Source organism: Lipomyces japonicus (assembly GCF_038497905.1).
Source record: "Lipomyces japonicus strain CBS 7319 unplaced genomic scaffold V1514scaffold_19, whole genome shotgun sequence".
In the NCBI taxonomy this organism is placed as follows: domain Eukaryota; kingdom Fungi; phylum Ascomycota; class Lipomycetes; order Lipomycetales; family Lipomycetaceae; genus Lipomyces; species Lipomyces japonicus.
Genome location: NW_027117831.1, coordinates 26,215 through 51,342, shown reverse-complemented (window position 1 = coordinate 51,342; position 25,128 = coordinate 26,215). Strand labels below are relative to the sequence as shown.

Genomic DNA, 25,128 nt, shown 5'->3' with positions numbered 1-25,128 from the left:
TTTCTCCTTGGTTTTCTACCTGTTATTTTCTTAATTTTGTCGAATATCTTGAGAAGAACTTCAACTTCATGTTAGATAGATAACACACCCTTCTTTGATAAAAAAGACGTATGGCATAGCTAGTATGGATATGGTGGTGGTGCATTACAAAAAGTTAAGAGGGTAGGGGTATTTATACTGTTTGCTCATTGGTTCGCTCAAATTGCCCGGGACAAGTAAGTGGTTTTGTGAAGAGGTTAAGTGAGATCGTACATCTTTTTTTGTCTTGCCTTCGACGAATCAAATAAAAAATTGACTTGAGAGAGTTTGTTTCTGCTTTCGATATTTTTATTTACAAGTCATAATAAAAATGCTGCGGATCACGGCTGCTCGTTCTGCAGCTGGCAGGCGACTTCATGTCTCGTCTGTTCCTCGATTTCTTCATTCATCTGTATGTTTTTTCATAACGAAATCTTTAAGTTATGAAGGTATTTTTTTTACTAATTACAAAGGCTACTCAATTGAATGTTACAAACAAGCCGCCCACATCGGTTCCTGGAACTCCACCGACGCCCAATGTTATAGTGGAAAGCCCAACCCCAGTCACTCCAGCCACCCCCAACCTTTCAGCAAGCAGCAGTGCATCACCATCTTCATCAGCATCATCATCCTCATCATCGTCATCGTCATCAACACCGAAGAAAAAACACAGGGCTCGTAACCTAATCTTCAGCTTGACATTACTGGGCGCGCTGTTCTACTCTGGAGGAATCTGGTACTCTCTTCGCAACGACAATTTCCATGACTTCTTTACCGAATATGTTCCAGGCGGTGAACAGATCGTGCTTTACATTGAAGAACGGGAGTTTCAACGCCGGTTCCCGAATGCTGGCAAAAAGGCACTGGAGGACACTTCGCCTCGGGTGACGGTTCGCCGTGGCGGCGCGACGTGGAAGATCATTACCGACCAAGAATACAAAGGCCCTGCTAGCGGACCTTATGTGTCTGCAGTTGCAAAGAAGGATGATAAGGTTGTTAAGGAAACTACAACTGCACCAGCCCCACAGCTCGCGAAGCAATCTGAAGAAGTAAAGCCGGTGGAGGAGAAGCCGGCGGAGAAGAAGCCCACTGTGGAGGTGCCCAAAGAGCCGTTGGTGGTTAAAGAAGTTGTTTTGCCGAAACTTCCTAAGTTTGTATTTGACGGAAAGATCGATCCGTCTCTTGAAGGAGTGGTCGAGTCAATCAACCAGCTTTTCACAGTCATCCGCCAGAGCGGTAATGCTGGCCCGGCCGAACTCAAAGCTCTTGCAGATAGTTTGGGTGAGGTTTCGAAACGGTTTGTGATAGTTAAGGATAAATCTGAAGCCGATCTGAAGAACTTGATTGAGCAACAAACTCTTTTGTTTGCTGATCAAGCAACCAAGGCAGCCTCGGAACACGCTAAGGAAGTTGAAGCTATTGAGGAAAAGTGGAAAGAGGGATTTTTCACTGAACGTCAGCGTATTTTGAACACCTTTAAAAAGCGATTGCAAGTCGAGCTTAATAACGTGTCCCGCCTGTACGACTCAAAGATCAACAATGAAATCGTAGCAGCTAGTATTGAAAAGGACAAGGAGTACTCTACCAAGATTTTTGATTTAGTCGAGAATGAGCGAAATTCGAGATTGTCCAAGCTTAACGAAGTTAAGTTAGCATTGGAAGAAGTTGTTGGGCTGTCCGACAAGGTCGAAAAGTCTCTTGAATTGGCAGATAACACTGCCAAGCTCCAGCTTGCTATTGGATCGCTCACTAATGCTCTATTGTCCCCATATCCCGTGCCTCTTGGACCGATTATTGGAAAGATCAAGCAGGCCGGTGGCAGTGACCCCTTAATCGCTGCCGCGGTGGCTTCTGTTCCAGTTTCTGCATATGGTGGCGTCTTGTCACCGGCACAGCTTGCAGCCAGACTTAGACTCCTTGCTCCGGAAATTCGCAAGGTGTCTCTTGTGCCAGATAATGCTGGTGTGGCCGGCTTCTTTGGTTCCTGGATTTTGTCTAAGCTGTTATGGAAGAAGGAAGGAAGACCGGTTGGAAATGATGTTGAATCAATTTTGGCTCGTGCTCAGTCTGCATTGGGTGAAGGAAGAGTGGTTGAAGCTGTGCGTGAGATTAACTCCCTTGATGGCTGGAGTAAGAAGTTGGCTGATGATTGGTTGACTGAGGGCCGAAAGCGCAGCGAGATTGAATTTCTTGCTCAAGTTCTTGGCGAGGAAGGGAAAGTTTTGCAATTTAAATTTTAAATAGCAAACCAAAAATGAAATTTTTGGTTTTTGAAGTCGTTTGATGATACGGTTGTGGGATTATCAATTAGATTATTTCTTGTTAATTTTCAACTAGAACAAAATTCTATAATTACATTGTAAAACTCAAACAAAAAATATGAAAAGGAAAAACAAGAGCTAAACAAAAGTAACCAAAAAAAAAAGTAATTACAGGTAATGCTTTAAGGGTAATTACCAGGAGCGGGACCGAAGTAACCAATCTCAGGAAGATCAAGCAATACTTGTCTGCCATTGCCACCATCAATTCCACTGTTAATAACTGTATTTCCCCACCACGGTAAATATTTGACACGATATTGCACAGCGAAAAAAATGATAATGGCAGAAAATGCGATTCCGGCGTTCATTGCAGATGACAGCACGTAATTGTATTTTTCCCACCAGGCAAGATATCTGCTCTTAACATAATACATGAACATTACAGACAGATACAAGGCCGGAGTTTGATATGAAAGATTGTATGGTGCCCAAGAGCTCATTCCTCCCACGATTAAAATAGGATTCACATATCGCATCTTTGTAGGAAAATATTTTCTAAGAATGATAAACGGAATTGTGGTGACCGCACCAATCAAGAAACACCATTGCAGCGTTGGATACAACCCTTGAAACATTCGTTTGGGTCCAATGACTCCCCAAGTGACTGAAGCAGAGTAGTACGTTCTTGGACCGGGGCATGTAAATCGTTGACTTTGTCGAGGATCGCAGAGGTTGTCAATATTATCAATCTGCCAATTGACAACAGCGATCGACATAAAACATTGAAGAAAAGTTGTCAGCATCTGGCCACGAAACACAGCCCGCGGAGGTATTTTCGCATAATGAGCAATTTTTTGATCTGAGATGTATGACTCGGCTTGGCCGTCAATGTTATAACCAAATGCTTTCAAAATCATAAGAGCCGAGCCATTTCCAGGAAAGATGTAACCGCTAATAAGTTCACAAAGCACGTTTAGGCCAAAGCCCCATCCAGATACCGCATGGGTTAACGTAATTGGAATCAGAAATGCGGCATTAACCAATATGATCAAAACAAGTCCCCATACTGGAGTCTCTGTCGGATATAGTGTCAAGCAAAGAATTGCCAGGACGAACGATATTGCCATGACTGTCAAAAACCACCAGTGAGAAACTTCTCCAAACCTAAAAGCAGCCTTTGAGAAATGATCATCAAACTTTCCGTAGATTGAGCCCTTTTGATGATTCCTAATGTCATGCCAAATTTCTTTTAAAGTCGAAGAAATAGACTGACCTTCGGTACAAAATATCCAGATAATTGTGAGAGGATATAATGCAAACATGGCACCATATTGCATTAAATCACCAGCAGAGTAATATGGTGGTGAATAGTTTTGATATTTTTTCTCATCGAGCAAGCCATTGGTAAGTATTTGAGATACCTGAAATGTTTCATTTCGATTCGTTCTTAATGTATTAGTATTAATTGGCAGATATGCCGTCCATTTGTAGTTTGTGAAATACATTAAAAGAATTATGAACGCGGAGATTAAACTTCCACAATACTGGTTAACGAGAGAATAAAATGGCGTGACAAGCGGATTTGATCTGACAGCGACGTTGAAATCAAAAGTCGAAAAAGGATTAAGTCCCAGGCCAAGCGTGCTTCCGGTTATTATTGCCAGTTTCAGATTGTCGGGCGAGATCCACGTCATCCAATTGAACTTGCAAAGAGCTTCGAAGATGTAATTCGGGAACCAGAAGTAGACAAACGATATCGTGCACACCACAACAAAAAACCAATACCGAGAAATTTTCCACCCATGAACAATTTTTGGGGGCTCTGGCTTAAGTAACGCCTGGCTTAAAGCAATTGATGGCAAAACAGTGGGCCAAACCGCCTTAATTGGATAGATCACCCAACGTCGCAGAATACCGGCAAATCCAAACCCCATAAATTGAGTGGAATAGATAAGCAAAACCTGATACCCAGTAGTGGCCCATTTATTGCCGTAAAACATGTCGAGCTTTTCGACCATGATTTGATACAAGGCAACATAGGCACCACCGATGGCAACATTAATCATGATGGTGCAAAGCATTTGTTCTTTGAAGGACCACGGTCCCGGGTTGAGCGAATATCGTTTGCTAAACACAAAAAATTCCCACTTGGGAAGGAGTTCTAGAACTCTGCCACAAGGATACAAAAACAGTTGAATGACTGTTGATGGTAATGAAATAGAGGGCTGGCGAGGCGAAAAGAACTGTTGAACGCCGGCGCCAATAATCGTCCAGATAATCGCTAGAATGTATACTCGAATGGTTTCGCATTCACAGTCACTGTTGTCGGATATATCAATGATAGAGCGAACTTCTGGGTAAGGAGAGTAAAATTTGATGATGGCCGCTTCCACCTTGAGTTCGTACTCGACGTTAGCTGTCAGCTTTTGCGATTTGTCGGCCTGCTGTACCAAAAATTTTATCTTGTCCATGGTGCTAACCGGAAAATTACAATCATCCCGATGGTATTCAATAGCGGAGCTAAGGATTTCGATTGCACCTTGAAGCGAGAGAGCTTGTATTTTGTCTTGTACAAGCTTGAAATCGCATGAGACCCCGGGCAACTCGGACGACATTATTCAAAATAGTAAAGAACACTTTCAGAAAGAATAATATAAGTAGATATTAAAAAGTTGGAACAAAAAAAAATGGCAGGATGGACAATAAATACATTTCTTGTGGCTCGGAGCATTCTTTGTTAGATCTGGACGCATGCGATATTGCAAAGCAGACAAGGCAAGATATCGCCATCTTCACAAGCCAGTAATAATGCATGTGAGAAGCCATAACAGTATTACTATTCAAAGCTAGTACCTGAAAGTGCGCATCTGCAAACTCCGTGGCAAGATAAAAAGGAACCGTGACGATCATTTTGTCAAAAGCGGCAATAGCCCTTCCTAGATGATGTGATACTACACAGAATATATACACGGTATAATGATATTATTAATTAGACATAGAGCATGGTTGTTAGTGCAAGAAGCTCGAGTGAAATTGTATCAATGTATCTTGTCCTTCCTTGTCTTGTCCGAGGTTGGATTAATTGCCAAATCGTTCACTAGTTAGTTAATCCACATAGCATGACTGACATAAGCGACATCCAAACGCACATGTTTTGCTCATCGCGAACAATTTTGAGTTTTTACACCGGCCGATAATAAGTACTTCAATACTTCAATACTTCAATGGCCCCCTGGCCAGGGTATATGTGGACTATAATTGTAGAACCCTCTCTCAGGAGATCAAAATAACAAGTTAAATGCCGGTATTGACTAGTATTTTTTAAGTCTGGCTGGTTTTGCAGTTATACCACCAAATTGCGCTGCCCTATCGTGTATAACTAACTTTGTATTGTATTTAAAGATATTATTATTCGTTAGTTAGTTACTAGTTGTAGTTACAGCGCGGCACAGCAAGCCTTCTTGATTTTTTTTTTTTCTCAATTACATACTCATTCTTTTCTTCCTCGAAACAACCAGCCGTGCTTTTTCTTTTACTTCAATTTGTTAGTTTTTTTTTGTTTTTAAAAAAATCAAGCGGGCCTTCTTTGCCGGTTGCCGAATATTCTCCTTGGCCCGCTTCTTATTATACTGCCGCCTTTTTTTTTTTTTTTTTGATTGGCTTTAGTCTGCGTGCGACTACTCCGCCACCGCTGTCTTGACCTCTCACGCGCACATTCCTCTCAACCATGGCCCGGCGACTGTATAATAAAAACAGAGACTTCGATGATGCAGCATCTTTAAAATCTACATTTTCGTCATACACATTACATACTGTCGCACAACGGCCGGCCGACTTTCTTAGGCGTCGAGTTCGCATACGGCGGAACCTCTCTGCACCCCTTGGCGCTGTTATTCTCGTCCCCATTGTCGCTTTGCTTTGCTTTCTTCAAGTTATTCACAGGTATCACAATGCCAATAGCATTCTACAAAGCTCCAATCTGCCTCCCATCAGGTACGCAATGCAATTGTGTGTTTCCAAGTTTTTTTTTACAACTAACATTGCGCAGAGGTTTGAATGAAACTGTCGATAAATCGTTTGTAGTTGGTTGTCAGGTCCCTGATACTTCAAAGCCTCGAGCCAATGCTGCCTTGGTTATTTTGGCTCGAAACAAAGAGCTGGAAGGTGTTATCGACTCCATGAAATCCATTGAGCGGCACTTCAATAGATGGTACCATTATCCTTATGTTTTCTTAAACGACGGCGATTTCGAACCCGAGTTTATACATACTATTCTTCGTCACACTGACTCGGAGGTCGAATTTGGCAAAATTGAAAAAGAACTTTGGGATTTTCCAGAATGGGCCGATGAAGAAGAAGTTAACGAGTCAATTGCCATGCAAGGTGACCAAGCGATTATGTATGGTGGAATGGCATCTTATCATCACATGTGCAGGTTTTATTCTGGTCAGTTTTATAAGCATCCGCTTCTCGCAAAGTATGAATGGTATTGGCGTGTTGAGCCCGATGTTAAATTCTTTTGCGATATTACGTATGACCCGTTTGTCTACATGCAAGAACAAGGAAAACTTTATGGATTTACTATTGTTATTAAAGAATTGGTTGACACAGTGCCAAACCTTTTCAGGTATGCCTCCGGATTCAAGCGTTCAAATAATATCACTTCAAAAGGTTTATGGGAAATGTTCTTAGAAAAAGATTTGGCGGCTGATATTAATGCACCATCTACCACTAGTGTTGGCGATACCTTCCGGCTTCAGGATCCTGAGAATATCGATCCTGAAGCCATGAATGGCGAAAAGTACAATCTGTGTCACTTTTGGAGTAACTTTGAGATTGCCAATCTTGATTTTTTCAGAAGCAAGAAATATAATGACTTTTTCGAATTCTTAGATAGAAGTGGTGGATTTTGGAATGAACGTTGGGGAGATGCACCAGTGCATTCTTTAGCTGCCGGCATTTTTCTCGCTCCATCTGAGGTTCACTATTTTAGAGACATTGGTTATCGACACACAACCATTCAGCATTGTCCTGGAAACGCGCCAAGCAAGCAACTTCCTCGCACGCCATACATTAGAAATCCATTTAATAAGAAAGATGTTAAGGAGGATGTTTACTGGGACTCTTGGGATCCCGAACGCGAACACGGTACCGGTTGCAGATGCAAGTGCGACACTGACATTACAGATGTTGAAGGCAAAGACGGCAGTTGCCTGGCTTATTGGGCTGACGCAATCGGTGGATGGACCACTCCATAGAAATACATATATAAGGTAAGCCCATTGCGACGCACAGAAACCCATTAAGTATATTGGTCAAGCTTTAAGAAAATATTATTCGGGCAAAAACACAAAACAAAGGCATTTTTTTTTTAATTTTACAATTTTAATTCGTCCTTTTTTTTCAATTGAAATAAAACGTCATTGCATGTATTGTTTTCAATTAGAGCTGGTTTTATAAGAACTTGCTCTTTTATTTTCATGATTTGCCGGCGATTTCTAACTCACTTTTGTATGGTTTGTTTCCTGTTATTAATTTGGTCATGTCTTTTTTTCCTCTTTTATTTTTATTCCAGTACTCTTTTTTTCATGTGTCATAATTTTTTTCACAATTTTTTTAGTTGTTGCTGTACTTATATGTGAAGTTTATTTTTGATGTTCTGCTACGGTTTACTGAATGAGAGCATAGTTGGTTGGGTAATATAGATGATTGTAAATGTCTTTAGGAAAAAATGATAACTATTACTACTTGAATTCAAAATATAAGTAAATATGATACACCGCCTCATAATACGCCAGTTAATGCAAGCACACACAAGATGTCAGTCTTCATCCCCAATAGTAGCATTTGGAAAAATTACGTTTATTGATTTTTGATCTTGTCCAGTAACAATTCCACTCTCTTCCCCAGCTTTGGTTGACCGTGCCGTGTGTACTGTGTCATTTTTTTCCGATTTCGAATACGTTCTTCAATCTTTAGTTTACGCTCATGTTCACGTCGTGTTCTTTCCTTTTGTGCTTGTTCACGGCTTTCCTGCACTTCCTTTGCCACATGTTGTTCCCTATTAAACTTTGAAACTTTTGGTCGCCTCTCGGTTCGCTCTAAACTATTTGACTCTTGATTATTCTCGTGCTCACTTAGTTTTATTTGCCCATGTGTGTTGCTAATAGGCTCAAGTCCCATTTGCTTTAAAGTCTTTCTGTAAGATTTTTTGATCCCTGCATTGTGAGACAGTGTATTCCTAATTTTTTCCACTAGATCTGTCAGTATTGATTGTTTTGCCAAAAGAACTTTCATGAGCCTCACATTTTCGTCGATGCACTCCTTCTGGTAAAGATTGAGGAACTTTAAATGATCTTTTTTCTTTTGGATTTTGTACAGTAGACATAATTAAATCTTAAACGGTCTTTAGATAAAAAAAACAATTTGGTATTATTTTAGTAGTTGATTTTCAATCGAAATTTATCTGTAAAGTTCGTAAATCATAATTTTTTTGGCGTGCGGCTTTTTTTTAGATACAAACCCCTTTTAAAACTTTCTGACCAAGTTTTTTGTTCGAAATAGAACTTACTACGGGTAACCAACCATTGCACCTGTCGTGTTTAGCATTTTTTTGATCGAATCCAAAGATTAAGAGTAACACAGGTGATAGGCCAGGTAGGTTTCCATGAATTGTATTAGTTTCATAATTGACTGACACCATAAAAGTGTGTATGGAGTGGCTTGCATCAAATGTCGCGACAAGCGTTGGACATGAGCAGCAGGTCGTTCCGGTCTGTTCACGACGACCTGCTCTGGTGGTCACTAAGATACACTTGCTGGAAAACTTTTTTTACATCTGCTAGGAAAACACCAGTTTTAAGCACTGTGTCTTTAAATTCTCGTCCGATACTAGACATGTTGTATCCCGAGCAGACAAAGAAACTGTTAGTTGCCATGACTGACAGCTCACGATCGATCATGCGAGTAGCCATGGAATACGAAAGAAAGCGGCAATATTCCACAAGTAGCCAAATTGTTATTCATGACACTATTTCAGCCATAGAGCGGCAGTCTAATTTAAATTTCGAGCTGCTATTAGAATTGATTCGGTCCGGGGATCTGGTTCATTCACAGAGAGTGTATCTGCTTTGGGAATCGCAGTATAATCGTCCGGTCACAAGATCAAGAGTTTTAAATATTAGGAAATTAATTTACGGTTACTATATGAAATCCAAAATAGGCGAAGATATGTTAAAAATAATTGATGTAGCTCGCAAAGTAACAGAAAAGACTGAAATCGATATCCGGTCTGAACTTTGGGCTTTAGTTCAGCTCGGGATGATGAACGAAGCAGACAATCTTTTTATTACTTATGTTCCAAAGTACAAAAAGGCCATGGAACAACAGGCTGCATTTATTTGCGCACATCATGAAGACAGAAACGAGTGCGATAAATCAATGTATCTTTGGGCACTTTATGGTTTTCACGTCGATCCTGATCGAATTTTGAGAAAAGAGGGAATTGAATATATCAAAGATATAATAGGTCGGATATTGTCTCCAGATGTTGTCGTTCGCAACATTATAACGACCGTTGATACTAATTACGGCAATTCCATTGCTAATATTGCCATAAAGACTCTTTGCGACCTGGGAAAACCCAATTTAGCAGCAAATCTATACAGAGATATGTCGTCGTACATGGCGAATCTGGATGATATAACAACGATTGTGATCTCTTGTCTTAAAAATGGATATCCTGTTAAGGCGGCAAAACTTTTAAGCGAGTACAACACTATAAATCCAACAATGAAAGATAGTGATATTATGGTTGATTTAAAAGTTGACACTATCGCTAGGTTAGGAGATGTTGATAAATCTCTGAGCCTGTTAACGAGCTTAGAGAAATCACATCCATCAAATATATTAAATTATTATTGCAGAGTATTGGAGATATTTGCCAATAATTATAGACTTGATGCTGTACTATTTCTTGTTAAATGGTATAGGGAAAAACATCGAGTTCTGACTAGGGAAATATACACAAAGATAATTCGTGCGCATATCCAGGCTAGAAATAGTTCTGGTGCTGTTTCTTGGTATCATAAGGCACGTCGTGAAGGAATTGTTTCCAATGTGGAGATGTATCATCTAGCAATTATTTCGTATCGAGAACAAAACTCGGCTGAGAAGATGTTTCGGGAGTACCATCGCATGATAAATGATGGATATATGCCGACTGAGGCTGTAATTGCTTCTCTCATGATGTTTTATTCAATTAGGGGCGACGTTGAGATGACTGAACGGATTTTTAAGTATTGTGAGATTTATGCTGTTAAGCCTGGCAATCAGATGTTTGCCGCTCTTGCACTTGCACATGTTCGACGGTTACAACGAGAACATCAAGCCCAATTTAAAATGACTTTCGCTATCGATGAACTATTGAAAAGGATGAATCAGGCCGGGATAGTTCCCGATAAACAATTGTTGTCTATTTTTATTGAGGGATTTGCATGTTCTTCAGATCTGGATGGCGTTAGATATACCATTGATTTCATGCGCTCTGTTGGTCAGCAGATCACTCCTGAAATGTATGGAAACTTACTATATTTTCTTGCTATTTCAGGATCTCATGACGAAGCAATGAAGGTTTTGGAGCAACTTCCAGCAAATGGCATCAAGCGGAGCGCTTATCATTATACATACCTGATGTGTGCACATTATCAACTTAATAATCCAAAAGCTGTTCGTGATTTATTCCAGAAACTGATTAAAGAAGATCTGCCACCTTCATTCGTGAGTTTAGTAGTCATTCTTATGAGCATGCGGTTAGAGAAACCGGCTATCACACACCAAGCTCTTGAGCGATATTTGATAGAGGTGACAAAGGATAACCGAGCAATTATAGATAACTTGAAACATATTTCTGGTATTGATGTTTTGCCTCAAATAATGTTTTCGTTGTCGCAAGTGAATCAAGATGATATTTCCGTGTTCAAAAACTATTTATTGGCATCTTCCATCGTTAGAAAGTATAGTAATGGAACGCATTGCATCAATAGGGCCTTTGAATTGGCAGCAATGGAATGCATAGATTCGTGTGAACAATCTGAATGGCAGAAAACTTTGGAAAAATGGAATGTTGTCGTTACCATGTATGCCAAGCAAAATTGCTTATATAGTCCAGATGCTGCAGGGTATATTAAGGAAACGTATTTTACAACCGATGTCTTTGATGCCGGCATCATGAAGTGTGTTTTCGATACAGTCTTGAAAGCGATATTGAAATCGGAAAATTTTAAGGTGCTTGAAAGCATATGGGCAGAGTTTAGCAAGCTTGGATTGGCTTTTACGAATGAACATTGGAACTTGAAGTTGCAAATCGAACTCAAGCACGAAAACGGTGCTCGCGCGTTTGACACGGCTGGCATTATTCTTTCGTCTCGAAGCGGCAACTTAAAATCTAAAAGACACTTGACCAATGTCTCTAAAGAATTGCTCCGTGTTCAATTGGATTTTTTGAAATCCTCAGAGGTTTCAGAACTGAAAACTATCAGGCGCAGGGGGGAACAAAAACTAACCGGTTATGAAGACGTGTATATGAACCATTATAGTGTCATCCGATACCTGGACAGGTATGCCGATTATCTGGATCGATTGAAAGTTAATTCTATTAAAAAGGCAGAACTTGAAGCCGGGAACATTACATTGGCGGAATATAACGAGCACATGAAAAATTATGATCAAAGAATCAAGGAGAAACGGAGCGTTATACAGGAGGAGTTTGAAAAAATTGAAATTAAGCGGGAAAGATTAAGAAGCATACGGCAAACGCATGCAAACAGAAATTATCTGACTATTGGAGAATTAATACATACGCGAGTGAACAAATAGATCAAAGAACCATTATTTTTGTATATACTTGTATTATATTTGGGGCAATAAATAGTCTCTACGCTATGTATATAGAAAGTTTAGCATGAGAGTGGTATAATTTAATAATTAATCATTTTTTGTCATGACAGTAAATTACATAATATGTAAAAGCTAATTGGTACAAAACCATACAATGCTTGCATATGGGATATATATAAACTTGTTCCTACAATCATGGCTGCGCATGTCTTCAGCTTTCACGGTCGTTTTAAGAACAATAGACATAGATATATTTTTAGACAAACTGTCTTCAATTACGGGTTTTCGTCGTGCTATTTTTTCGCTATTGGCAGGTCTTGCACTTTACGCTGTTTTCGCATTTTTCGCAAATACTCCGGCAGTTCAACCGCGTGCACTTCAAGAATCTCAAAACTTACCAGTGCAGAAACAAGAAGTACAAGATATCATGTCTGCAGTCAGGGTACCAGCCATAGCAGAACATACTGCCACGTTTATTTTTATGCATGGATTGGGAGATTCGGGTTCTGGTTGGAAATTTTTGGCCGATGACTATCGACGCAGGAAAGCCCTCGAGCACGTTGAGTTTGTATTCCCAAACGCGCCAAAGCAGAAAGTAACTCTTGTAAGTGAATAATCTATTAGTTTAAAATAAGCAGTCGTAACATGATCAACTTTTTAAAGAACTTTGGTCTTGAAATGCCGTCGTGGTTCGATATTATTTCGTTGGATAAGATTGAAGCTCAAGAAGATTCTCAGGGAATGCTTGAAAGTGTTCGCAGCTTGCGCCGCTTTATCGATATTGAATTAGAGAAGGGTATTAAGCCGGAAAGAATTATCATTGGTGGATTTAGTCAGGGCTGCACTATCAGTTTATTGGTACGTCGTCACTGTGAGACTAACTTCATAGATGCACCTCTAACTCTTAAGCGTAGACAGGTCTAACGTCAGATATTAAACTGGGTGGAGTGGTTGCCCTTTCTGGGTTCATTCCTATGCGATCTAGAATTGCAAACGTAAGTATCATAAGCTTTGTTTAGAGGCTTGATAGATGCTAATTATTATTTCAGTTACACAAGGAGAAGGGTGTTGAGTTACCATTTTTTGTCGGACATGGCACAAACGATCCAGTAGTGAAATATGAATATGGCGTCTACACCAAAACCGTTCTGGATCAGCTTAACCTGCCAGTTGAGTTTCATGAATACAAAGGCTTGACTCATAGCGCTGCTCCGCAGGAATTGGATGACTTGCTCGCATTTTTGAACAAAACTATTCCAAAGTAATTTTATTCAAAAAAAAAAGCTACTAAATAAATAAATTATTAATTTGTATACTATTCGTAAATATTATTAACATGAGACGTTGTTTCATTAAAACTTTTGCATAGGATAAATGTATTTGCTGTTAGTAACCCTAATTATAAAAAAAAAACTCCGTAAAAACTCCAAAACAAAATGCAAAAAAAAAAAAAAAAGCCTTAAATGAGTAAATGTTTCGTCATCAACTGCGCTTAGTGCTCGACTTAAATCGCAATGAGCTGTCAGAAACGGTGAAGAAATTTGGAAACCTGAGTGTAAGTAAATTTGGGTTCAGGGAAGAGTCTTTTCACTGTTCCGGCCAGTTATTCCAGGGTCAGATTGATTATCAAAATCAGTAGATATAACTGAGGCTGGAGATGTCGGCATGGTAGAAATGCCATAAGCATGTTGTTGGTTTTTAGCCAAGCCATTGCCCACCTTGCGCCGTTTGGTTGCCTTAACCGGTGAATCATCGTCAGTCACGTAAGGTGACGATGGTGAGGCAGAATCAAGTGATAAAGCAGCAGACGAAGAAGACGCAGCACTAGTTACTAAGTTAGAATACATCCGCTTTTTTTTTCCAAAGAACCGTGCTAGTTTTCAGTAGTATGAATCGAGAACATGAGAGACCATACTTCTTGCTTCTCGTGGCACCTCTGCCACTTAGACAGCGCTCCAAATGAGCTGCGTATCGAGACGACGCAATCTTTCTCGAGCAATTAACACATTCAAAATATGACGCCGAATCAGACGCTGCCTGCTTGGTTCTTCCGTAAATGTCCAGGCCAGGCTTGGAAACGTAATGGCCGTGACCTGGGCTCGGACTTCGAGAGTTGTGAACAGCGCCGCACGATGGACATGGCATGCGGCTGCGTTTTTCACGAGTAAAGGCTTCCAGCGTCAGGTCATGCGTGATTGGTTGCAGAATATCGTGAAAGATGGTCAGGCTCTGTATGATAGCGCGAGGTATAAGTATCAATTCCTGGAGGGTGAACCCCAGCGCCAGTTCATTAACAACGGACGACTTACCAACTTCGGCAAGTTGATCTGAGACTCCGCCGACGACATTTGATGAAAGAACACCGTAAGCCTTGTTACTCTAAAATATATCGTTCCTTTCTATATTTGCAAGATCTAGGGGGTCAGTATTCAAAACTAGGAGCCGTTGTTGAAGAGCAGGCCGGACTCTGACTTCGACGCGATATAACTGATATATAAAATCAATGTAGGGTTTGCAGTAAATAAAGTTAGGGTTTACTATGTCGGAAGATGGTGTGCAAATAGAGTTTTGCGTTTGTGGCCCGGGCAGAAAAAGTGTTCACGCTTCGATATTATTACACTTTATCAAGTTTCAATAACCGTCTATGCAATTATATACATGGTAATACGGGGTCAGTTTATTTGTTCACAGCATAAGCTCGAGTGTTCTACTGTTTGCGCTTTTTTTCGGTGGCCAATTTGTACAGCATAGGTTGTTAAGAGGGAATTAAGTCTATAGTTATCCGTTCACTGTCATCTTGCCCACTGGCAAATTTCTAAGCACTAATCATTCACATATTGAATAAATATGTCAGCGTTACAAGCTTCCGCCGAGCAGTCTATTGAGACTTGTGACGTTTTGGTTTATGGCACTGGACTTATTGAGAGTATTGTTGCAGCGTATGTTGGGATTTATTAATGCGCACTAATTTCTCAACTGACGGAACTATTAATTACTTAGTGCACTTGCATGGCAAGGAACAAACGTCCTACATATTGATCGAAACCCTTATTACGGTGGCTCTTGGGCAACATTAAATCTAGACGAGCTCAAAGCATGGACTGACAAAGTTAACGAGACTGGTATGTATTAATTTTTTTTTAGATCTTTTGCTGGCAAAACTGGTCTAATGCTTCTTTTTAGCGTCAAACAAGACTCCGTTCGCTGACGCTTACCTGTACATCTCTCGAAACTTGGAATCTCGAAAATATGTTATTGATCTCAGTCCTCACATTCTTTTCACTCGTTCAGATCTTCTCTCGCTTCTTATTCAAAGCCGCGTGTCCCGATACCTGGAATTCAAGCCTGTCGGCACATTCCATACGTTTGAACAGGATTCTTTTGAAAAAGTACCAGGTACTAAGGAAGATATTTTTACGTCGCAGAGTCTCACCCTTCTTACTAAGCGGTCTCTCATGAAATTTATGAAATTTGTTATAAGTTGGGAGACTAACCTACCAATTTGGGAAGAGTATAAGGGTGTTTCCATTAGAACTTTTTTACAAGACAAGTTCGCTTTGGACACTCCGCAAATTGTCGAAGTAGTACATTCGATCGGCTTGTTGCCTTCTCTCGATACGCCGACTGAAATTGCGTTAGGTAGCATAAAGCGCTATCTTAGTTCCATGCAAGTATATGGTAATTTCCCTGCAATGTATTCGATGTACGGTACAGCCGGTGAGCTAGCACAAGGATTTTGTAGGTCAGCAGCAGTTGCAGGAGCCGTGTATAGATTGGGAACGTCAGTAACCAACTTTGAAGAAACCTCCGGTGTTGCCACACTAAGTTCAGGAGAAAAGATAACGGTTACGGAAAAGTTTATCACAAGTGAAGGTACCTTAAATGCCGAAGAAGAAATTACTCGTATGGTTGCAATAGTCGAGAAGGATTGCAAGGAGTGGTTTGCTGAGAATGAGTCTGCAGCGGTCGTTGTTTTCCCAGAAGGAACATTAGATGATAACAAATTTGCAGTTCAGGCTCTTGTTATGGGAAGTTCGACTGGACAATGCCCGTCTGGTCAAGCTGTTTGGTATTTAGCCACTCAAGAGGCCGGTGAACATGGCAGAAGGAATTTATATCTTGCTCTTGAGAAGCTTGAGGAAAGTATATTGAGAGAGTCTACTGAAGATTTTGAATTTGCAGTGAGCGACGATGATATTGCGTACCTCCCTAATGGCCTGCCAGTTATTTCATCAGTTAGACTAGGCGAAAGCTTGCGAAATTTTACGCCAAAGGAGTCATTGAAATACTTGCTCAAGCTAATTTATACGCAGCACACAACGACATCTCCAAGCGTTAATCCGGATTCCAAAATTTCCTACGCCAACGCGCCATCGATTAATTTAGCTTATGAAGGCATAGTGGACCAAGCGAAGCTGATATACGAATCAATTACCGGTCAGGCTGATGATTTCTTTGACGTTGACTTTGAAGATGAAGATGATGACGCGACCGCAACTGGCAATCCATCAGATACTGATATACATGATGTGGTCATTGGTGATTCTCCTGTTCATGATCACGATGATTACGATGAAGTGGCAGGCGAGATGACCATATAATAACGTGCTGATCTTCACAATATTATTCAATGTTATTATTACTGTGTTTTTTTTAGGAGGGGATGTCTGAGGGGCGTGTAACAATTTCTTTTTTTATGTTTAGGAGTCTTGTAATTAGTCGTTTACTTGTCTATATGTAATTTTATGATTAAATTTCATCGTTATATACAAAAATATAAGTTATTAGTAACACGAACACAATAGTTATATAAATTTTTAAAATACTTTGCCCATATAGTTAATGTGATCTTGGTTGCTTCATGGTAAGTTCAAGCACTCGGTGCAGAAATCCGTCGGCACCGCCTTCGCGCTTCAAAATGTCAGATGGCGAGGTTGTTTGAATTATTCTGTCCACGCCAATCAGAGCAGCATTTCGGGTGCTCGGAATCCTGAGCATCTCGCGTTCCACGACCCAACCTACTTCGCTTGCCGTGCGAGCCACGAAGTCAACCAGGGCTCCGTATGTACTCAATTTCTGTTGCCGGTTGTTTGGGTTTAACTCACCCAGGCCGGATTCCATTTTAACTGGATACCGATGTTTGGCTCCCGAAAAAGAATGCGAACAGCAAGGTATGACGATAAAAGGAGTATCTAATAACGGGATCCAAGGTGTCAGTTCATCTGAGTGATTTCCAATCAAAAAGGTATCATTGGCAAATTCCCCGTTGTGAATCGAAATGATGGAATCGGCATCAAATTGTTCGGAAACTAAAGACGGGACCAAAATTTGTTCTTTGAGAAATTCTTGAATATTATTAGGAAAAACTTCCCATGTTTTCCGTCGTCTGGCATCCATTCCGTAACCACAATATCCTTCCATTAAAAGTATATAAACCAAAACACCATTTCCACATCCAATATCAACAAATTTTAACTTTTTTTTGTCAAATCCTCTATCATGCCAAAATTCAATCAAAAATGATGCTATTGATAAATCTTCAAATACATGTTTTTTAGGATCTGTGTTTTCAACCCAGACATCAATTAATGGCTTGGCGTATTTCCGTTTCAACTCAATATAGCGAGTTTGAAACGCAGCTTGATCTACCAAAATGTCATGGTGAACCCTCTTTTGGTACCCGTTTAAGACACCGGTTGAGTGCTTGACTGCAGTCGTGAGCAACCTTAGAGCGGTTCGTTCCAGGCGATGAGATATTGATCCATTATCCTCTTTGTCAAACGGCCTAAACAAAATCGAAAGCTTTCGAGTAACATATGAGTACCGTAAAATAATGCCAGAAACTACCGGATGATAATACGGCATGTCACTTGGCGAATCAACGTGGGGGACATATATCACGGTCATGTCGGTTGCGTCCTGATTTGAAAAAAACAAGCAGCTTTGATCCATTGCCTTGTCCTTGTCCGGATTTCTAGGTAATATTTTTCTGACTATTCTTCTCTTCATTTCAGTCAAATTTGTACCTATTTCTTTTTCCAATAACTGTTCCTTGTTTATATAGGAATCATTATCAAATTTGGACAAATCGTTCTCTTGATTTTGACTATCAAATAAACTATCAGCACGCATTATACTTGTTGAGTTAATGTTTGGATGAAACGCCAAGTTTATCATGGCACTCTCGAAATGACTGGTATTGAACGGGCAATCATTTTGTTCGAGCATGAAAACCCAATTGTCAAGCCCAGTAGCATCGTCATGTGTTGGTGTTGTCATTAACTATTCAATTCAATGTTAATTGCACATCCACAATACAAAGTTGGTAAATTTTAATCCGTGTCAGATTGTTTCTTTACAAACAACATGGATAAATTACATAAATTGAATTTGCCATGTACCAAGACGGTTAATGATGCATACTCACTTCGTTAATTGTATTAAGGTGAAAAGCCGCAGAGTGAGAATATTACAAAATAAGCATTGTAAAGACCACCTACCGAACTTGTAAGACGCGTTCTCTCACACAATAACAATGGCAAGCTTTACTTTCAAATGTCGAATGACCCTTGCAATTAAGGGGAAACTAACGAGTCCGAAATTGAGTATTCGACACCTTTCCAAGCAGTTCAACGTCTCGCGAATAACGCTTCAGCACAGAATGGTCGGCCGACAAAACCAGGCCGGCAAAAGCAACGGTAATTTGATTGTGACCACAGCCGAAGAAGAGGTGATTGTTTAGTATATATTGCAGCTAAATTTCCGAGGGTTTTTACCTCGGAGGTGTTACGTGCAAGATATGGCCGATCTTCTGATGGCTAAACGCGTTGCACGACGCGTCGTGAAGAGCTGAACCGACCACTTTTATTGCTCGGCAGCCAGCACTTCGCATGCATGTCTCCCGTGCTTACGGCTACAGAGGGCTTTACAAGAAGATTCTGACGTGTTGAGTGCGTGGTTCCGGCTAGTTGCCAGCATGCGCGCAAAGTACGGCATCGTTAACAGCGATTTCAACAACTTTGATAAAACGGGTCGGTCAAATCAAGGGAAAATGTTCATTATGCGTTTGGAACGAATTGGTAAGCTAGATTATATTTAGTCCGGCAATCTAGAATAGGCGACAGCAATTTACAGCATTGCCGCGGATGACCATGTCGTGCCGCTTGTCCTCTGCGTTGCGGGCCATTTATACTTGCTGCCTGGTACTCCAGTGGCCACAAGTATGAGTCTTTAATGGCTCATACACTTTTACAGGCATACAAGAGCATATCAACAGGGTCGTTGAAGGATGCTGGCACTCGACGGCTACGCCACATCAACGCCGAATTCAACGAATAGTGTAAGGAAAACGATATTATTCTACTCCGTCTACCGGCCCATTTCGCATATTTAGCCAGCCTTTCAACGCTGGTATTTTTAGCTCATTAAAAAGGACCTACGGCAACGAGATCTCGTTCCTTATCCGAACCAACATTACACGCATTACAAAAGACGACTTTTTCCCTGCATCTCAGGCCACCTTCCAAAAGAATTTTATACAAAAAAATGGTCGATGGCGACTTCCAAGGAACTGGCCTAGTACCTTCAACCTGGAAGCCGTAATTTCGAAGCTAAATGTGGTTGCTTCGGTTGACTTGCTTCATGGTCTTACCGGAACCCTGTGTTATGTGCAACCGATTATTAGGCTTTCTTAGCAATAATCTTGAGATTTATTAATACAATAACAACATTAAACAATAATAAATCTCAAGATTATTGCTAAGAAAGCCTAATAATCGGTTGCACATAACACCTGACGGCCCGCCACAACCTTGGGTTTCTCAAATACCACAGAGCGCCACCAATCTCGCATTCGATTCTAATCAAGGATCAGGTAGCTAGGCATCAAGAAAGCTTCGCGATATCAATTTTTGAAGTCTGCTGACCAGTTGGCAAAGGCTGTAGTAGCAAATGGCCATCAACTAACGCTTCCAACTGGTGAGTCAACGCACTTCGAAAGGCCAACAAGGCCATCTCAAAATGCCGGAGTACTAAAAGGACATGATTGCAAGGTTTGGGACTCCTTATTAGTGAGGAATTCAGCCAGAGTTTGACGCAAAAAAGTGTGGTTGAGGAGGAAGGGTGCGACGAACGTGTGAGGGAGGATCATCGGAGCGGTGCGCCCGTTGCTGTAAGCCCGGTCAAAATGCAAGGGCCTGCCCAGACACTGGAGATGCATCTATTTCATGGGATTTCGGCTATATTTAATGAGTTCGAATACTGTTTTCGTAGAGTAGTAGGGATTAGACGCCGGGTCGCGAAGTGTTGATCTATGTACGTTATGACAAAATTAAAAATTACAAATAATCCAGCAATAATCCAGCAATAATCTCAAACAAGTTCATAATTCTCATTAGAATGATATACTAAGTTTTAAAAAATCCCACGAACGCCTGCACACTATATCGTAAAACAAAACCACACTTACGGCTACTTGAAGCGCGGCTGTTGATTTTCCACTAATTGTTATCCTTGTCTTCAATCATGACCGGTTAGCTTCCTTTGGATTATAATTCCAAACACGTTTGAAAATTTTGCGTCAGTCATTTTGAAGCTTTAAAACCTGTGGATCACATTGTATTCAAATTGCCAGTGCGCATACTTCCATATCCAAGATTTTCCATAGAGTAGTTGAGTGTTTCACAATAACATTCTTCACATAGTTCTCCAACCAGAGTGAAAAAAATGGGTAGTTTCAACATACTACTTTATGTAAAATGGACCAAAATATGGCCTATTACTCAACTCAAAATAACGGGCTTGCTTTTCCAATGGTGAAATTTTTTGTGATCGAGTCATATCAAATTTAACTCGTTCAGACCTAGGATCCAACCTCTTTGACTCTATTACAGTTGGCCCTGAATTGATCGTGCCTGCTTGTGACTGGTCTAGTTTAAGGTCAGATCGGGTTGATTCTGCCACACTTGATCCTGATCGACCCTTATCGGAAATAACTTGTTCGGAAATGTTTTCAAGCTTGCTTGAATCCAAGGTCGTAATTGGTATTGTATCTGATGATTCTGTTTGATTAAGATTCTCCTTTTCATCCACTAATTTCAGGGGGATCGTATTTGAATGATCAATTGGTGGAGTTGGCTGCAAATCACCATAAGGCTCAATTAATGATGACGGAGATGAAGGCAATTTCCCATCCATCAAATCAATAAGAATGGACGACCTTTTTCTCTTCTTTACCACTCTTCCTGATCTTACTAAAAAGCTCTCTACCCTCTGTGTTTCAGTTTTATTATGCAGCGGTACAGCTGAAGTCTCGTTTTTGTAATCAACAGCGCATAATACAGATATGTCAGAACTTTCATCTTTAGCAACAGGTTCTACTGCTTTCAGATGATCTATACCAGCTTTCCCTGCTGTTACTTCTGGCAAAGGATGCGTAACGGTAGGTTGCTGTAGTTGCTCTTCGTGCTGCGACAGTGCAATCGTAATTGGTTCAGATCCCGGCACTTCTTCTTCTAAAGCAGTTGGCTTGTGTTGCAATTCCTTTGCCAATGCAAATGTGAAATCCACTGCCACATTAACTGGCTCGCTTTGTTGCAAAATCGTGGCACTTCGGCTTATACTTCGATCAGCATCAGGCACAGTTTTTTCTTGTTCCAGTGTAGGCGACACATTGACTATCTCAGGTAATTCAGTACTGCCCTTCACGATATTTCCATCGTTGAGTATGATTTGAGGCATGTTGGGTCGTAGATTTGTATTTTCAACTGCAGGCACTTGTGGCGATATACCAGTTCGAAAAGGCGCAACACCTAAGAGCAGGTCGACGTTATTATTGAAAAATTCTTGATCGTTACTCTGTGCAGAATCAGTCACTGATACTTGATTTGGCGCATACATCGAGCTCCTAGGTTGAACAGGATTCCAGTGTACTGGTATTGAATTTTGAAGTACACTAGAGCCATTGTTATATATTAAATAGCGCGCAATGTGAGGGGAATGAACTGAAGCTGACGATGGTTGAGAAGCAGAAGAAACGGAAAAACTTTCATCTAACGGATCAAGTAACTGCTCTCCAGAGGTTGAAGTCCTCGAATTTGGCATTTTTTGACGTTTGCGCCCAGATGCATACCGCTGTAGTGTAACAAAACAGTTATACCATTGACTCCAACTTGCCGTTATTAACTGACCTTTAGTCAGGTTCTCCAAAAATCCGAAAAGACGTGTCATGGAAAAATCATTCATGACAATTCGAATCACCAAAGATATGCCAATAAACACTCGTATTAAGTTTTCATCCCAAGCAGTGATATTGAGAATAAGCCTTAATCTTTCAGATTTCAAAGCCAGCTTGCTAAAAATTAACAATACTCGCCAAGTTTGGCGTATGACACTAGGTGGAAAGTAAAAGTTGGGATTGTTCACATCAAATTTAGCCCAATACTCTGCCAAAAATTCTTATTCAAAAAAATCAGTATTAGCAAAATAACAAGCATTCACATGGCTTACTATTTGTTGGTTTGACTTTCAAGCATCGAGGAAAATCATTAAAATATGCAAGAAGACTATGAATTGGCGCTGTAAGATTTCCAGATCCTTGTCGATTAAAATATTTGAGCTGAGTTTGAAAACTCGGACATTTCTTTGGCTCTATTCGAAATAAAATTTCAAATACCTGTTCCTGAGATAATTGATAATAACTAGATATTGAAATCTCCCTTTTCAAGAATGTCTCCCATAATTTTTTAGGCATCTGTACCCCATCCTTGATACCTTCGACAGCATATAAGCATGAACCTTTCGAATACTTCAGTCCAAACAGTCCTCTTCTAAAACTGAAAAATATTGTTAGAATAAAACTAAAAGCAAATTTTCTATTTTAAATATGAACATACTTATCCAAGGCGCATAGTCTCTGCCTGCCGTCAAAAATTATTATTTTATCCCAGCCTATTTTAAATTCGCTGAAAACAGTCGTATAATTTGCTGTAAGCTGAGGAATTTCATAATTCCGTAGTATGGAGTCGACAAAAACTTGAACAGCGGTGTCTATTACAATTAGCATAATTTCGTGATAGCCAACATCCCTGGGGTCATACTATTCCATGGGTACGTTATGATTTCTTGATCAAACAAAAACACGCCCCTATCAATATATTCTAAAAAAAATTATAAGAATTTTTTGTCTTGTTTCGAGCAAACTTGTCTGCATTACCATAAATCTTCTGAATCGAAAGTAACGTCGTGAACCGTATTCCAACTTTTGATTCCAATGTAGTATCACTTTGTATTAATTCCACATAATCCATAGCAGATGTCAAGTCAAAATAATCATCTGATTCTCCATAAAAAAATGAATATCGACCATGGAAATCACACAATGGAGGTTTTGTGTCCCATTTGATTGTTTCGGCTGCACTTTGCGCTGTAGAGGAGAATAGCTCGTTTTGATTATCTACCCGGGCCCCTTGTCCGGTTTGCATGTTACGATTGAAATTAGCCGATTCAAACTACTTCGATCAAGGATCCTTTTTTTTTTCACAGCTGTGTTGAACGTGCTTTTCCTGATTTTTATGGTCGTTATGGCAGATCTCGTATTTTAACGGATTATCACCACGTGACGATTTGATCAAATTGTGCGGCGCCGACATTGTTATAAATTTTGACCATTAAATTGATATTAAAAAGGCTTTAAATTATTATTAATAACATATTGAGCTACACGTGCTGGGTTAACATGGGCTCAGCTAGGAAAAAGAAAGAGAAAAAGAAAGATTTTGTGGTACGTTTATTTGTTGTTCATTTAAACTTGCATAGATCTAACGAAAAGAATAGAAATCAAAGCTGAAAGTTGGCAAGACCAAACCAGCAGCCACTTCACATACCGCTCTTGGATTCAAAGCAAAATGTAAACAGATTTAATTTTTTAAAAAATTAAAATGATTGACTTACAAATTTAGCTATTGGATTGCCGTCTCAGTCTATTACAAAGGATCGAACATCAAAAGAGACGTTTGCGCACTATCTATCACTTACTACTCACTCAGCTGCTAGTAGCCGACGAGGTGAGAAATTTTTAACATTTATTCAGTAATCTGGAATTTAACATTGTTTTGATTAGAGGCTATTTCTTTTTTGCAGGCTCATTTGCCAGATGATGTAGACTCATCTTTGTTTATCACGATTGGTCCTCTTATAATAGATCAAGCGCAATCAGTTAGGTCGGCTGCTTTGTCACTGATCAGAGAAATACCGTCACATTCGTTTGGACCCCACGTACTCAATCTAGTATCGTATGTACGGAACGCCATGACCCACATTTCACCAGATGTTCGTTCTGATTCTACTAAATTTCTTAGCCTGCTTCTGAAGATTGATGATCCAGATATTCCATTTCAGATTGTTACCCGAGCCTGGCTTAAGACATTAACATGCCTTAGTTCACTGTTAGGATGGACCATTACTGGCGTGGATAGTGGATTTTCAAGCACTCTCGGTTTTTCTTCGAGTGTACTATCCGTGTCAAATGCAGCTGGTCATCTCGAAGCTTTTGCAGCTTTTTTAAAACTTGGTCTTTCGGACAATGCAACAGACGCAGAAAGGGCAGAGGCCGAATTGCCACTTTATCATATTGATACCATAAAGCATTTACTGCCCAAAAAATCGTCATCTCCATACGCTAGACTTGGCCTGTTCTCATCTGGTACAGCCAATGGCGAAGTGTTATCAACAGAGGATATCGGTGCTCGATATCAAGTCATCGAGCCAATGCTACCGGGAATTTTGGAAGGTCTTGATAAAGGAAGGCGAGAAGGAGGCGAGATGGGCAGAAGTTGCAAGCATATCATAGATTTTTTGGAGAAGGTCAAGGTCGATGTGGAGCAAATGCAGTAATTGTATATACTTGAGATTTTGTGTATTATTTTAATTGGTAACTATGGAAATCATAATTTAA

The 25,128-nt window shown here is 40.2% G+C and overlaps 12 protein-coding genes across 12 annotated transcripts; 7 read left to right on the top strand and 5 right to left on the bottom strand.

Annotated features, from left to right (window-relative positions):
- V1514DRAFT_58197 (mitochondrial inner membrane protein Mitofilin) lies at positions 1–2,360 on the top strand. Its single transcript, XM_066930067.1, has 2 exons — positions 1–430; positions 492–2,360. Exons 1-2 carry the CDS (start codon positions 350–352, stop codon positions 2,256–2,258), a joined length of 1,848 nt encoding a protein of 615 aa, XP_066783360.1. The 5' UTR covers positions 1–349; the 3' UTR covers positions 2,259–2,360.
- V1514DRAFT_330805 (OPT oligopeptide transporter protein-domain-containing protein) lies at positions 2,306–5,372 on the bottom strand. The gene has a single exon (XM_066927565.1). It carries the CDS (start codon positions 4,892–4,894, stop codon positions 2,462–2,464), a length of 2,433 nt encoding a protein of 810 aa, XP_066783359.1. The 5' UTR covers positions 4,895–5,372; the 3' UTR covers positions 2,306–2,461.
- Positions 5,373–6,006: 634 nt separating this feature from the next.
- Positions 6,007–7,537, top strand: V1514DRAFT_280579 (nucleotide-diphospho-sugar transferase; the record flags this gene model as incomplete). The annotated part of the gene is made up of 2 exons (XM_066925040.1): positions 6,007–6,272; positions 6,328–7,537. The coding sequence occupies 2 exons, from the start codon at positions 6,007–6,009 to the stop codon at positions 7,535–7,537; spliced, it is 1,476 nt and encodes a 491-aa protein (XP_066783358.1).
- A 448-nt stretch (positions 7,538–7,985) lies between these two features.
- V1514DRAFT_293713 (uncharacterized protein) lies at positions 7,986–8,733 on the bottom strand. Its single transcript, XM_066925376.1, has 2 exons — positions 8,586–8,733; positions 7,986–8,533 (listed from the first exon to the last, which is right to left on the bottom strand). The coding sequence occupies exons 1-2, from the start codon at positions 8,665–8,667 to the stop codon at positions 8,142–8,144; spliced, it is 474 nt and encodes a 157-aa protein (XP_066783357.1). The 5' UTR covers positions 8,668–8,733; the 3' UTR covers positions 7,986–8,141.
- Positions 8,734–8,852: 119 nt separating this feature from the next.
- On the top strand, positions 8,853–12,251 carry V1514DRAFT_330799 (uncharacterized protein). Its single transcript, XM_066927564.1, has one exon. The coding sequence runs from the start codon at positions 9,012–9,014 to the stop codon at positions 12,153–12,155; it is 3,144 nt and encodes a 1,047-aa protein (XP_066783356.1). The 5' UTR covers positions 8,853–9,011; the 3' UTR covers positions 12,156–12,251.
- Positions 12,252–12,397: 146 nt separating this feature from the next.
- V1514DRAFT_293711 (Phospholipase/carboxylesterase/thioesterase) lies at positions 12,398–13,541 on the top strand. Its single transcript, XM_066925375.1, has 4 exons — positions 12,398–12,780; positions 12,840–13,034; positions 13,091–13,171; positions 13,226–13,541. Exons 1-4 carry the CDS (start codon positions 12,604–12,606, stop codon positions 13,439–13,441), a joined length of 669 nt encoding a protein of 222 aa, XP_066783355.1. The 5' UTR covers positions 12,398–12,603; the 3' UTR covers positions 13,442–13,541.
- V1514DRAFT_330792 (uncharacterized protein) lies at positions 13,487–14,622 on the bottom strand. Its single transcript, XM_066927563.1, has 3 exons — positions 14,486–14,622; positions 14,092–14,405; positions 13,487–14,000 (listed from the first exon to the last, which is right to left on the bottom strand). The coding sequence occupies exons 1-3, from the start codon at positions 14,522–14,524 to the stop codon at positions 13,748–13,750; spliced, it is 606 nt and encodes a 201-aa protein (XP_066783354.1). The 5' UTR covers positions 14,525–14,622; the 3' UTR covers positions 13,487–13,747.
- A 189-nt stretch (positions 14,623–14,811) lies between these two features.
- On the top strand, positions 14,812–16,973 carry V1514DRAFT_330790 (GDP dissociation inhibitor-domain-containing protein). The gene is made up of 3 exons (XM_066927562.1): positions 14,812–15,115; positions 15,177–15,298; positions 15,360–16,973. Exons 1-3 carry the CDS (start codon positions 15,024–15,026, stop codon positions 16,775–16,777), a joined length of 1,632 nt encoding a protein of 543 aa, XP_066783353.1. The 5' UTR covers positions 14,812–15,023; the 3' UTR covers positions 16,778–16,973.
- Positions 16,913–18,604, bottom strand: V1514DRAFT_330789 (uncharacterized protein). Its single transcript, XM_066927561.1, has one exon. The coding sequence runs from the start codon at positions 18,453–18,455 to the stop codon at positions 17,016–17,018; it is 1,440 nt and encodes a 479-aa protein (XP_066783352.1). The 5' UTR covers positions 18,456–18,604; the 3' UTR covers positions 16,913–17,015.
- Positions 18,605–18,665: 61 nt separating this feature from the next.
- Positions 18,666–19,912, top strand: V1514DRAFT_330788 (uncharacterized protein). The gene has a single exon (XM_066927560.1). It carries the CDS (start codon positions 18,712–18,714, stop codon positions 18,916–18,918), a length of 207 nt encoding a protein of 68 aa, XP_066783351.1. The 5' UTR covers positions 18,666–18,711; the 3' UTR covers positions 18,919–19,912.
- A 1,006-nt stretch (positions 19,913–20,918) lies between these two features.
- Positions 20,919–23,656, bottom strand: V1514DRAFT_319961 (uncharacterized protein; the record flags this gene model as incomplete). Its single annotated transcript, XM_066925976.1, has 5 exons — positions 20,919–22,630; positions 22,683–23,008; positions 23,069–23,222; positions 23,273–23,332; positions 23,389–23,656. 5 exons carry the CDS (start codon positions 23,654–23,656, stop codon positions 20,919–20,921), a joined length of 2,520 nt encoding a protein of 839 aa, XP_066783350.1.
- Positions 23,657–23,848: 192 nt separating this feature from the next.
- On the top strand, positions 23,849–25,067 carry V1514DRAFT_306747 (Rix1 complex component; the record flags this gene model as incomplete). Its single annotated transcript, XM_066925682.1, has 4 exons — positions 23,849–23,955; positions 24,009–24,081; positions 24,134–24,238; positions 24,295–25,067. Exons 1-4 carry the CDS (start codon positions 23,911–23,913, stop codon positions 25,065–25,067), a joined length of 996 nt encoding a protein of 331 aa, XP_066783349.1. The 5' UTR covers positions 23,849–23,910.
- Positions 25,068–25,128: the final 61 nt, after the last annotated feature.

Excerpts from the sequence above, each read along its gene's own strand:
- V1514DRAFT_293711 (XM_066925375.1), top strand. The coding sequence starts at position 12,604 with ATGTCTGCAGTCAGGGTACCAGCCATAGCAGAACATACTGCCACGTTT. Across the intron at positions 13,035-13,090 it reads GCTGCACTATCAGTTTATTG|ACAGGTCTAACGTCAGATAT; the intron begins GTACGTCGTCAC and ends TCTTAAGCGTAG. Across the intron at positions 13,172-13,225 it reads TGCGATCTAGAATTGCAAAC|TTACACAAGGAGAAGGGTGT; the intron begins GTAAGTATCATA and ends TTATTATTTCAG.
- V1514DRAFT_330789 (XM_066927561.1), bottom strand. The coding sequence starts at position 18,455 with ATGACAACACCAACACATGACGATGCTACTGGGCTTGACAATTGGGTT.
- V1514DRAFT_330805 (XM_066927565.1), bottom strand. The coding sequence starts at position 4,894 with ATGTCGTCCGAGTTGCCCGGGGTCTCATGCGATTTCAAGCTTGTACAA.
- V1514DRAFT_330788 (XM_066927560.1), top strand. The coding sequence starts at position 18,712 with ATGGCAAGCTTTACTTTCAAATGTCGAATGACCCTTGCAATTAAGGGG.
- V1514DRAFT_58197 (XM_066930067.1), top strand. The coding sequence starts at position 350 with ATGCTGCGGATCACGGCTGCTCGTTCTGCAGCTGGCAGGCGACTTCAT. Across the intron at positions 431-491 it reads CTCGATTTCTTCATTCATCT|GCTACTCAATTGAATGTTAC; the intron begins GTATGTTTTTTC and ends CTAATTACAAAG.
- V1514DRAFT_330799 (XM_066927564.1), top strand. The coding sequence starts at position 9,012 with ATGTCGCGACAAGCGTTGGACATGAGCAGCAGGTCGTTCCGGTCTGTT.
- V1514DRAFT_293713 (XM_066925376.1), bottom strand. The coding sequence starts at position 8,667 with ATGTCTACTGTACAAAATCCAAAAGAAAAAAGATCATTTAAAGTTCCT. Across the intron at positions 8,534-8,585 it reads AGGAGTGCATCGACGAAAAT|TGGAAAAAATTAGGAATACA; the intron begins GTGAGGCTCATG and ends TGACAGATCTAG.
- V1514DRAFT_330790 (XM_066927562.1), top strand. The coding sequence starts at position 15,024 with ATGTCAGCGTTACAAGCTTCCGCCGAGCAGTCTATTGAGACTTGTGAC. Across the intron at positions 15,116-15,176 it reads ATTGAGAGTATTGTTGCAGC|TGCACTTGCATGGCAAGGAA; the intron begins GTATGTTGGGAT and ends TTAATTACTTAG. Across the intron at positions 15,299-15,359 it reads TGACAAAGTTAACGAGACTG|CGTCAAACAAGACTCCGTTC; the intron begins GTATGTATTAAT and ends GCTTCTTTTTAG.
- V1514DRAFT_330792 (XM_066927563.1), bottom strand. The coding sequence starts at position 14,524 with ATGTCGTCGGCGGAGTCTCAGATCAACTTGCCGAAGTTG. Across the intron at positions 14,406-14,485 it reads AGATCAACTTGCCGAAGTTG|AGCCTGACCATCTTTCACGA; the intron begins GTAAGTCGTCCG and ends GCTATCATACAG. Across the intron at positions 14,001-14,091 it reads GGTGCCACGAGAAGCAAGAA|TGCTGCGTCTTCTTCGTCTG; the intron begins GTATGGTCTCTC and ends CTTAGTAACTAG.